This window comes from Coregonus lavaretus, assembly GCF_964263955.1.
Source record: "Coregonus lavaretus genome assembly, chromosome: 24".
Classification (NCBI taxonomy): Eukaryota; Metazoa; Chordata; class Actinopteri; order Salmoniformes; family Salmonidae; genus Coregonus; species Coregonus lavaretus.
Window position 1 is genome coordinate 36131930 of NC_140011.1, and position 12334 is coordinate 36144263.

The window sequence follows — 12334 nt, forward strand, 5'->3', positions numbered from 1 at the left end:
CTGTCAAATAAGGTTCAGAGTAAATGTTAGCCATAACAGAGGTGACACATTTAATTCCAGAAGTCAAAGAATACATCAAGCAAACATTTTTGTTTATTCAATAAGAGGAAACTATATCCAGGTACTATTATTAACCACATAATGGGACTACATTTCATAATAGGCTGCATTAATTCATTTCAAATGGATAACATAATGTTGTCAACAGTAACAGAAAATTCTGGAATGTTAAAAACAAACTGGACAGAAACGTTTATACTAAAACGGCTAATCTTCCTCTGGGAAGACTACAGGTGGACAGCAACCCTCTCAATCAGCTAAGGGCTGTTTATCTTCATCCATCTTTTTCTGAAAAAAAAGAAAATCAGTGGGATATTCAAATGGAATATTAACTCATAACCAAGAACACCTGCTAAAATAGATCCCCTAAAAAGTCTCATATCTTTCCATTTGGTCGAGATTCCACTAGCATAGGTAAAACTAGCTTAAATCAATAAGGTTTCCCTATGACGGTGATTAATATTCAAGATATTTATTGTTAAGAATTAACATTTGACAGTGAACCCAGAGGAATGTTGAACGTATTCTGGCCTCCAAGGTCAACTACATTTTCTTACCAATACACCACAAAGTAAGGATTCATAAGAATGACTTGTTACAGTTGAGAATTACCTTCAGGTTTAGGTAATGTACCTCACTGCTACAGTGGACTGATTTGGCTGTTTTCTCATTGGTGTAGAAGATGTTGCACAGCTTGCAGAAGAATCCGGTCCTTGGCACCAGATAGTCTAACCCTACAAATAAAAAGGACAGAAAAACTCCACTTGTTTTTGTCCTTACTGATATCTCCATCACCCCTGATAATAAAAAAAAGACAGCCAAACTGAAACAGAAGTCAGTTTCTCTCTTACCAACAGGGTTGTCATGTTGATAAGGACCCAGAGGTTCCTGCTGCTTCTTCTCCTCCTCCTCTGGGACAGCTTCCACACCACTGGTCTCCTCACCCTCAGGGTCCACACAGACCCCCTCACTATCAGACACAGGGCACTGGACATCCTGGTCACACAAACACAATCATGTCTATCACTCATTTGTTCTACTAAGCCTGAGATTGAGAGACCAACACCAATAAATATCTTTACTCTTCTGTGTGAAGAGTATTAACTGATTACTAACCGGGTAACTGTAAAAGTATTGTTCACAGAAATGCCTAAATACATAAATATTCAGCCAGCATTTCACTAAACAAGGCAATCGCTCACCTCATTTAAATTAGGGAAACAAAATTATAGCAAATAACCTTCTCTTTCACCACTGGAGAGTGGCTTTTGGCTGACTGGCCATTAGTCTCATCTCCATGGCGATCTCTTGTTCTTCTGTTGTTTTGACTGGCCAACCACAGCTCATACTTGACTGGAGGCTTCCTGTATCCGGACAGTAGAATTCAATGTCAACCCAGTACTATAACTCACACAGTCCAATTGAACCATATAACACAATATTATTTTATCTGAGATTACTTCATTCTTCCAATTGATATCAATCAACTGCACCAGCAGTGGACGTTGGCTGGATAGGATATCAGCAAAATTAAACTTTATGTAACGAATTTCCATCATCTACTCTGCTGCACACTCCCACTGCATAATCTTAGGGGTTATTGAAAATTATTTACCAGGATATAAGTGAGTCTCCCTTTTTGCACAAACTGACCCTTATCAGGGTGCCGTAAAATCGGGGAGGACGTTGGAAGCACTTCTTCACCATTTTCTGAGCGGCTTCCACACTCTCAAACTGGATATAACACTGGAAAGGTAAAAAACAATGTGAGTCCTTTATCAATAGAAAAACACATGAACTCCTCCTTAACAAATGGGCTGGTGAAACGTTACCTTTCTGTGAACCCAGTTCAAATGATAGCCAGTGATTTTCCCAAAAGGTTGGGCAAGCCGTAACAGAGAGACGTCCGAGTACTTCTGGCGTGGAAGCAAACAAATGTAGATGGATCTCCCACTGGGACTCTACATTGACAGAAACAAAGTCACACATTACACATAATACTCATCATTGTGTTACAAATATTGACTATATGCTAGGTGTGTAGTTTAGCTTATTACAATTAATTCATCAAATGCATAACGTGCAGAGCATAGGTACTACACCAAACCAACCTCCAACTTTTTCTGTGAATAGCACATTCTAATATCGACATGTTTCCCCAACAACTGTCCTTTGCCTTTGTAGAATTTCACCATCTTATGTGCTTCATCGGTAGTATCAAGCTCTAACCATGCCTGCAAATTTAGAGAAAGCACAACGTCATACAAACTACGACAACATTATTATTTCCATCCCATAAACAAACTAGATAACTGATCCCCAAATAACATATCGGCAAGTAACATAATAATGAACCTACCTCCTGTCTGAAAAAGGATATGGTATGGTTTACAACTTTCACGTTTGCTCGCTCTGCCAGTTTCACGATGGCCACCTCTACGTCTCTATAGCCCTTTCTGATTGGGCTAATATGGACAACTCTTCCATCCTGTAGAAAACAGTTTTACTGAGCAACCTACTAGCAATAATGTTGGATAAAACAACTTCTACACTTTTGACACATTCCAACTTCACGTTTCTAAATTAACCATGTAGTTGTATATTTGGAGGAATACCAACCCATGAAGAATCCTTTGACTCTGCAAATAAAAAGAAAAGTAATTTGTATAAATTATGATCTGCAGATTATCTTTAATTTGTTATCCGCACAGGCTGAACAACAGTAAAAAATTATGTCCTTTGCTGCCAAGTAAGAATGTTTTTCATCATTCATTGCTTACCGAGTGACACGTCCCCTTCAGTATCGTTGTCAAGTTCATCCAATGTCACAAAATCATCCATATTATCAGGGAAATCCATGTCATCCATGTCGTCCTGTTGGAATAAGTACAGAACATCAATAAGTTAAAGAATTAAGAATGTTTCAAGATCCAAAGGGCTGCAACAGAATCACATCGAATCTCATGACAAATATTTGTGAGGTTGCAATGGGAAACTGTCAAAAGCTGCTCAAACACTGAACATATAAGTATGCAAAACTGTTTTCAATGGTCTTGAACTATGATGAAGATCCATGTCTCTTAAAGCTAGGACATGAATCCTGTGGCTGCACTATAACAAAATGATAGACAGCTTAAATCGTATTTTTAAAAAATTTGGTCAGTCCAGGATCAAACCAGTTAAGGCTGAACAGCTAGGCTGAACATCTACTGATCCATAGATCTAAAATGTCTGACTGATTTCCGAGTGCTTAAACGCTGTGCCACTTGAACTCAGTCTTACTATGGGAGCTTTCATAGGTAAACACCTGTTCTGGATTACTACTGACAGGCTAGGTTTTCTAGAGCTTGTACAGAGATTATTCTATCACCTTTGATATTCAACCATGGAAAGAGACACCCTTCGAAGCTGATCTCCATCATTTAACTGATGGAATGAATAAACCCTGAGCATGTCATTAAGCCTACATAGAGTTAAGCAGGGCGGCAGGTAGCTTAGTGTGTAAGAGTGTTGTGCCAGTAACCGAAAGGTCGCTGGTTCTAATCCCCGAGCCGACTAGGTGAAAAATCTGTCGATGTGCCCTTGAGCAAGGCACTTAACCTTAATTGCTCCTGTAAGTCGCTCTGGATAAGAGCGTCTGCTAAATGACTAAAAATGTTAAGCCATGTCATTAAGCCCACATAGAGATAAACCATGTCATTAAGCCTAGATACATTGCATGTTATGCTACCAAGCAAACTCAGTATTCCAACAATCCATGACTGAAACCGGGCATTGGCGACATGAGTCAGAAAACATCTTGACTGTTTGTCTGCGTTGACGAGGTTCAATCTGAGCTTCAATCACAAGTGTCAGATCGATTTTATTTGCCACTGAAACCATTTCAGTAGTTCTAGGCATAAGATGGCCACATCTGTTTCAACTGCTCAATGGAGGATCTCAACCAAACTACATTCTCGGGAATGCTCCCAGAACTTCAACCAAGCTGCTTTAAGAACCCATTGCTGGGAACCAACATCTTGTTTACTTGACAAAAACTTATTTTCAATTCTGCAAACAATATGCCTTTGTTGGTTCAGGTCACAATTATGAATGACAAGAATTCCTTACACCATGTTCATGAAAGCTCTCCTGTTCCATCACGTCCTCCACTGAGACGTCAGCATCACACAGAGCTGGATCATCGGCAGCCTTTAGGTCAGAATCCTCCAAGGTATCGTCTGCCAACAATTCTGTGCTTTCGGGTTCCCCCTTATCTTTTGAATCAGCCACCAGAGGGGCACTTTTGGAAGGAGCAGAGTCGTTAGTATCAACACCAGCTCCAACCTTATCTAACAAGCTTTGTTCATCTTCCACATGGACGCCCTCTTTCTCTGGATCTTTGTTTTCCAAATCAATGTCCTCCCCTTTTCTCTCATTCTTGACCACCTCCTCCTTGATCTCCTCCTTGTCCTTGATCTCCTGCTTTACCTCTTCTTTAACCTCCTCTGAGGAGCTTTGTTGACCTTCTCCTTGTTCCACCACTTTCTCATCAGGTTGTTTGCCTGTACTTGGTCCCTCTTCGTTTGTGGAGTTTGAGGTCTTGCTGGTCTCCTCGCTCTTCTGTCTGCTGCTTTGGCTTTTACTGGAATCTGCTCTTCTGGATGTGGTGGAGTCTGGACTTTCTCTACAAGGCAAAAACCATTGAGGTAAACTTCCCTGACACAAACTTCCCGACGAGTCCTACAGGAAAATTGGTCTGGCCGCCATAGCCCCAGGTGGACTCTTACTTACCTCAGGCGCTTCAGTGATGATGACAAGCTGACTTTGACACTCTTTCCATTGATCTTGAGGGGGTTGGAGTGGTAGTACTTCACCATAATGTCAGCATCCTTCCAATCTACCATTTCAATCAGGGCCTGCAGATGGATAAGGAAGAATTTGTAAGAGAAAGCTAGAGGTGGTGGTGAATAATGGAGGTTTTGGTGTTGATTGATCTACTCCAGTCATACAATTCCATGCTATTCTGAATTTAAAATAGATACACAGCATTGTTCAATTGTTTTAATAATGTTTTTCTATTTGAAATAGAGATATTTGAAGATTTGATTGATTACACTTCAATTCCATATTGCTCGAACCTTACCTGATCACTTGAAAATGATGAATGTCGCACATCCCCAAACATTTTGGCGAGCTCTAAAATCTCTGGTTCTCTTTCCTTCCCAGGAGGTACGCGGGAAAAACAAACCACTGTATTACTAACTTGTTTGTTGGGGCGTTTTCCTGGTGGTTCATCCGACCTTGGCGTCTAAAGGAAAAAACAAGCTCATACTGGGATCCTCTGTGATTAATACAGAATCTCAAACTTTTAAGAGGCAGGTGTACTTACATAAATACTGCACACTACAGGTGACAGGTACAGAGTCAAACCATTTCCCTTCACAAAAGCTTTGCTTTCACTGAAGTGATCCACCATATTGACTGCCTCTTTGTGCGAACCCAACTCCACAAAGCCCTGTAACAAAAAACAACAGTGAATCATCCAATAGACATTAAACTACACATTTAAAAAAATGAGAGAGAACGTAAAGAGATGAGTGTTTAAACCTGAGTTTCTTATCAATTTGTGTAACTTACCTTGCAGGGGAACACCAGATGTTTTACAACTGTGCCGAATGGCTTAGCCAAAGTCACCAAGTCTTCAACAGCAACAGAGCCACGGGGATATTTAGCGACCACCACCTTTGTGCCAGCCTGTTGCAAAACATAAAATCACACATTGAAGTATGTAGATTTAAGCAAATAAACTCCATCATAAGAAGTGAATGAAAAATGCTCTATTTATAAGACAACACAATGACACAAATGGGGCATTACCTTGGGCTTCAAATTGTGTCTTTCTGGTGCAGACCAGACTTCACCTAAAGATGAGAACATGAAATGAGATTTAATTTTCAAGTTGTTTGCCACTGGGCCTTATTTGGTCTGGATCAAACTTGACATTATGACGGGACGTGAGGTTATCACCTCCTACGCGGTCTGAGCTATGTTGTCGCTTGTAAGGCATAGCAGGACGTGGCACTCTTCTGGGCGGTGAATTAGCATCTCTACTTGGGATGGAAATTGGTCTGGAAGATAAACAGTGCTAAGTAAGAAGAGGAACGGCTAATTGTTTTACATCATGACATGCTTGTTTTAAACATAAAGCTTTATTTCATGACCCTCACATTTTCTTCCCCTTGACATCTTGTTTTTCCCAATCTGGATATCTGTAAAAAAAAAAGTAAAAAAAAAAATTATACAAAATTTACAAAAATAAAAGATTAAAATAAACAAATATGAATAAAACCAGGTAATAGGAAATACCTCTGCTGATTGATTTTGTGACCTGCATCAGTTCATTTTCTAAATGTTTTACTTTGCATAGAAACACTTACAGATGCAAGAGTTCTCGACAGCCCTCTGCATGGCGTAATCCATTGAGATGATCCTTCCATTGCTGTGAAAAAAGCAAACTCATATTAAGCAAAAATGAATGTCATTATGAAAGGTTGAGTATTCTGATTAACAGGATATACTTGTAGATACACACTCCAACAGCAAGAGTATTGAAATATAACAAAGATTACCTTAGTAGAATTCAACATGCAGAAGCATAGAGAGCATGTGTGTGGGTAAATATTGGGCACAACTCCTTGAAAATCTTCCACTTGATAGGAAGAAGGTTGGCTGTCTGATGTTTTTTCCGTCGAGGGCCTAGTGTGATGGGAATCTCTCCTTGCCTCGGCCCGCTCTGGTTGCACCTCCACTTTCCTATTGTCAGTGTCACTATGGCTGCTTGACCGGCGACGGACTGCAGGGGGACTGTCCTGTTTGCTGCAGTCTTTAACATCTGCATCCTCTTCCTGCCCGTCTCTCTTCGGGGAGGGCTCTCCCTGCTCCTCTCGCTTGGCTCGCTTGGCCTTCAGTTGCATTATCAGATAAGGCAGTGTCTCCACACTGATCTCGTTCTCTGGAATCTTGGCCAGAGCATCCACATCTTCTGGAGAGAGCCCCAGAGTGGCATATAAATTCATAGCGCTCAACGCTCCATCACCAGATCCTTTGCGTGCAGAGCTTTGACCCTCACTGCCCTCCATCCTCAAATTTCCAGGGCACAGAGAAGTTTATTCTGAAATGGGGCGAAAGTTTATGTTCAGTAATTTCAACAGATGGCTAAAGTAATGAGTGTAACGACTGTGGGCGGAGTGTACCTCCGACTACATCAAGTCACTGTCAGTCGATACGAGGAAACCGGTTGCATTTTACGAAAGTTTTAATAAAAAGTATGGATTTCAGTAGCAGACTAAACTACACGATTTAAGATGGAGTTGAGCGGTGACTAGTGTGGGCGGACTGGAGCTATGACGTCACACAAAATGTTTTTTTTAAAGAAAAAAACAAGTTGACAATGTCCTGTGTAAATGTGGGCTATTCTTTCGGTGCTGAAATAAGTCGTTTTTAGGGCCAGGACGATAAAAATATTGCGATATCGTGGCAATGAAACAAAAGACGAAGCAGATTTAACTTATTTAGGAAAAATGCCATAATGTTGCAAACAAACATGTTGTCATCCAGTCACATGTATTTATTTTCCAAGCTATTGCACACAATAATTTACATACAGCAGGTTTTTTAAGGACCAACGAGTTTGGTCTGCTTCGTGTTATCATTTTTGCCATGGGAAAAAATATTGCAATACTGGTATAATCCCGGCTGAAGTCGTTTTTGATAAAAACGTCATTTTTATGTGACGTCATAGCTCCAGTACGCCCACACTAGTTGCCACTTAACTCCATCATACATTTTGGAGTTGAGTAGGCTGGGATTTCAGGTAGTCATGGGAAAAAAACAGTTCATTACTTAGAGCTTCATTATTTGTTCACAATGCACATTAGTGACATCAGCTGGTCAGCAATAAATAGCAGCGTGAGATTATCAGATAGAGGTATTTTTTTCCTCCGTTGTTTTCATTATAACACTGTGGCGCAGCAGTAACTGGTTGGCTTTAGTAGTGTATAATCAGTTGGAATACCAGGTTTGCATCATGCTTCCCTTTTTTGCCTCCAAGTTGACTCTTTTTGAAAAACTGAATTATTTAGGATGCTTAAGACAGAAGCTTATACTATAATAAATAAAACAAATTATTTGAACAAGTGCAGAAATAACCATTTTCTAAATAGTGTGCCTTCAACCAGATTCGGCCTCCTCATACCCTCACGTCCCTGAATGTTCCATAGCCCCTCCTCTACCTGCTAAACTACCTGTCAGGTAAAGGTTTATGCACAAAATCCTAACTATATTTGTAAGTACGGTGTCTAGTAGAGGTCGGTGTTTGAAAGCAACTTGGAATCTAATAAAACACCGGAACCAGGGCGAAATCAGTGGGATCTAGCATTTTGTAACACATGGTTTGAAAAAGCACGTGATCAAACGAAGCTTCGGACGCCATTGATGACGTACTTCTGATAAAGTGATACACGCATTGGCACACTACTTCGCGATTTCGACGCATGCCTCGCCCTCGGAGCTCCGGTATCAAACGTAACGTCACTAGGCAAGGGGTTAATAGTTACATGTGTACAAGTAGCGACTGACAGCGACTCGATGTAATCGGAGGTTCAGTCCGACCAAAGTAGTCTCCGTTCAACTCCACATTGATGTGACGTACATCGTGGGGTTGAGAAAAGGCTCGGGTAAAAAGTGTAGGCCGTACAGATGAAAGTCTCCTTAGCACTGACTGAATGCCTACCATCTTCAATTAATTCCATAGTTAGCTTGATAGTCTTCATTTGCTATGATGTTCCTTACTGAAAAAATAAGACGTTTCCCAGAATATTGTTGCACGGTAGCTAACGTTAGCTAGCTACATTCTCAATGGTGGAGAGGCCTTCAGCACAAGCGCTTTGTTTTTAACGTTAACTACGCATCTTTAACTCTGCGAAACGAAGCTTAATATCGTCTTAACCCCCTGATGAAAAAAAGATAAGCTATCAACCAAGCGCCATGTTTATTAGCTATAATGTTACTGTATTGTAAGCTATTAGCTCGCGCTGCTTTTACCAAGCTTAGCTAGCTGCACGCAGGACTGGGTAATGCTGCCTAGCGGCCCGCTAGCTAGCATGCAAGAAGTAGCTTACCAAAGCTTTCTAGAAAATTAAGCAAGATATCACATTTTTGGTCTGAATGTTTAAGCATGAAGTTCAACTATTACATTCAATTCAAATTGTGATTGCTGTAAAACATACCTTTAAAGAAGTCCCCTTTCAGGTATTTGGTAAAATGTGGTAGCTAGCTACAGCACAGTTTCAGTCCTATACCGTTTCAGTCTGGCTAACCGTTTTTTTTTTTTTACACACCAAGCGTGCGGGACGGTAAGCAAACGTTTTCATTGGTCGGTTTAGGATGTATGTCAACTGAGAACTTCCGCTCTATCGTTTGGTAGGCAGAGTGGAATATTTGATCAGAAATCAAACTCACTACACTATTCAGATAACACAGACAAATTATTATTATTACCTTCATTCAGGATGCACACACACTTGCTCAACCTGGACTCAGGGCTAGACGTAACATAGTAAACGGAAGTCCGGAACACTCCAATTAGTATGATATGTTACGTTTCATATGCTACAGTATGCATTAAATTGTGGGTGTCCATCATCCATTTCGTATGATATGTTACGAATTTCAATTTGTTGTGGCTAATGTGTGCTAGGTGGCTAAAGCAAATGTTAGCTAGGTGGCTAACGTTAGCTAGGCTAGGGGTTAAGATTAGGATTAAGGTTAGGAGTTAGGTTAAAAGTTAGGGGAAGGGTTAGCTAACATGGTAAGTATACTGAACAAAAATATAAACTTAACATGCAACAATTTCAAAGAATTTACTAAGTTACAGTTCATATAAGGAAATCAGTCAATTGAAATAAATTAATTAGATATACATCTATTGGTCACAGATATCTTTAAAAAATAAAAAGTAGGGTCATGGATCAGAAAACCAGTCAGTATCTGGTGTGACCACCATTTCCCTCATGCAGCGTGACACATCTCTTTCGCATAGAGTTGATCAGGCTGTTGATTGTGGCCTATGGAATGTTGTCCCACTCCTCTTTGAGGGCTGTGTGAAGTTGCTGGATATTGGTGGAAACTGGAACACGCTGTCGTACACGTCAATCCAGAGCATCTCAAACGTGCTCAATGGGTGAAATGTCTGGTGAGTATGCAGGCCATGGAAGAACTGGGACATTTTCAGTTTTGAGGAATTGTGTACAGATCCTTGTGACATGGGGTCATGCATTATCATGCTAAAACATTAAGGTGATAGCGGCGGATGAATGGCACAATGGGCTTCAGGATCTCGTCACGGTATCTCTGTGCATTCAAATTGCCATCAATAAAATTATATTGTGTTTGTTGTCCGTAGCTTATGCCTGCCCATACAATAACCCCACCGCCACCATGGGGCACTCTGTTCACAACGTTGACATCAGCAAACCGCTCGTCCACACGATACCATACACATGGTCTACGGTTGTGAGGCCTGTTGGTTGTACTGCCAAATTCTCTAAAACGATGTTGGAGGTGGCTTATGGTAGAGAAATAAACATTAAATTCTCTGACAACAGCTCTGGTGGACATTCCTGCAGTCAGCATGCCCATTGCACGCTCCCTCAAAACTTGAGACATCTGTGGCATTGTGTTGTGTGACAAAACTGCACATTTTAGTGGCCTTTTATTGTCCCCAGCACAAGGTGCACCTGTGTAATGATCATGCTGTTTAATCAGCTTCTTGATATGCCACACCTGTCAGGTGGATGGATTATCTTGGCAAAGCAGAAATGCTCACTAACAAGGATGTAAACAAATGTGTGCACAAAATTTGAGAGAAATAAGCTTTTTGTGTGTATGGAAAATTTCAGGGATCTTTTATTTCAGCTCATGAATCATGGGACCCTCACTTTACATGTTGCGTTTATATTTTTGTTCAGTGTAGTTGTAAAGTAGCTAAAAAGTAGGAAATAGTTGCTAATTAGCTAAAATGCTAAAGTTGTCCATGATGAGATTCAAACACACAACCTTTGGGTTGCTAGACGTTCGTGTTATATACCCACCCATCCACCCTACTTTAGTTTTTTGCCTTAAGTAACCTTCTGTCTTATGTAACTATACCAAACATAACATATCATACTAATTTGAGTGTCCCGGATGTACATTTACTATGTTACGTCAAGTCTATGAGACCAGGCTGACTTGTGAGACAGACCACTAATTTAAGTCACTTCATGTTTTTCTGCAGCAAACACATTTCGTGTGCCATTCCACTTCTGACACCAATGTGACAAAGTCCAGGTATTTCTGACTAGGACTGAACTGACAATCCAGTATACACAAGGTGGACATCTAATCACTCTCGATAGAGAATCAGCTCTCTTTGTGATTATACTGTAGGACTAATGAATTACTACTATTGTTAAAAGGGTAGCAATAAATTAGCCAACTGACCTTTCAATATAGTATAGCCTACGGAGACCAACAAAAAGTAAACATTTGAATTTTTATTACATATACAGAAGTCGGAAGTTTACATACACCTTAGCCAAATACATTTAAACTCAGTTTTTCACAATTCCTGACATTTAATCCTTGTAAAAATTCCCTATCTTAGGTCAGTTAGGATCACCACTTTATTTTAAGAATGTGAAATGTCAGAATAATAGTAGAGAGAATGATTTCTTTCAGCTTTTATTTATTTCATCACATTCCCAGTGGGTCAGAAGTTTACATACACTCAATTTGTATTTGGTAGCATTGCTTTTATATTGTTTAACTTAGGTCAAATGTTTCGGTTAGCCTTCCACAAGCTTCCCACAATAAGTCTGGTGAATTTTGGCCCATTCCTCCTGACAGAGCTGGTGTAACTGAGTCAGGTTTGTAGGCCTCCTTGCTCGCACACGCTTTTTCAGTTCTGCCCACAAATGTTCTATAGGATTGAGGTCAGGGCTTTGTGATGGCCACTTCAAAACCTTGACTTTGTTGTCCTTAAGCCATTTTACCACAACTTTGGAAGTATGCTTGGGGTCATTGTCCATTTGGAAGACCCATTTGCGACCAAGCTTTAACTTCCTGACTGATATCTTGAGATGTTGCTTCAATATATCCACATAATTTTCCATCCTCATGATGCCATCGATTTTGTGAAATGCACCAGTCCCTCCTGCAGCAAAGCACCCCCACAGCATGATGCTGCCACCCC

At 40.4% G+C, this 12334-nt stretch overlaps 1 protein-coding gene across 1 annotated transcript; it reads right to left on the reverse strand.

Moving 5' to 3' along the window:
• Nucleotides 1-71: 71 nt before the first annotated feature.
• On the reverse strand, nt 72-9415 carry LOC311099507 (uncharacterized protein). Its single transcript, XM_084140209.1, has 21 exons — nt 9330-9415; nt 6672-7213; nt 6480-6541; nt 6270-6311; nt 6070-6170; nt 5920-5963; nt 5680-5796; nt 5432-5557; nt 5186-5350; nt 4834-4958; nt 4171-4726; nt 2841-2934; nt 2680-2699; nt 2420-2548; nt 2172-2294; nt 1893-2021; nt 1676-1806; nt 1301-1424; nt 912-1056; nt 673-794; nt 72-348 (listed from the first exon to the last, which is right to left on the reverse strand). Exons 2-21 carry the CDS (start codon nt 7179-7181, stop codon nt 310-312), a joined length of 2904 nt encoding a protein of 967 aa, XP_083996335.1. The 5' UTR covers nt 7182-7213; nt 9330-9415; the 3' UTR covers nt 72-309.
• Between the last annotated feature and the right edge of the window lie 2919 nt (nt 9416-12334).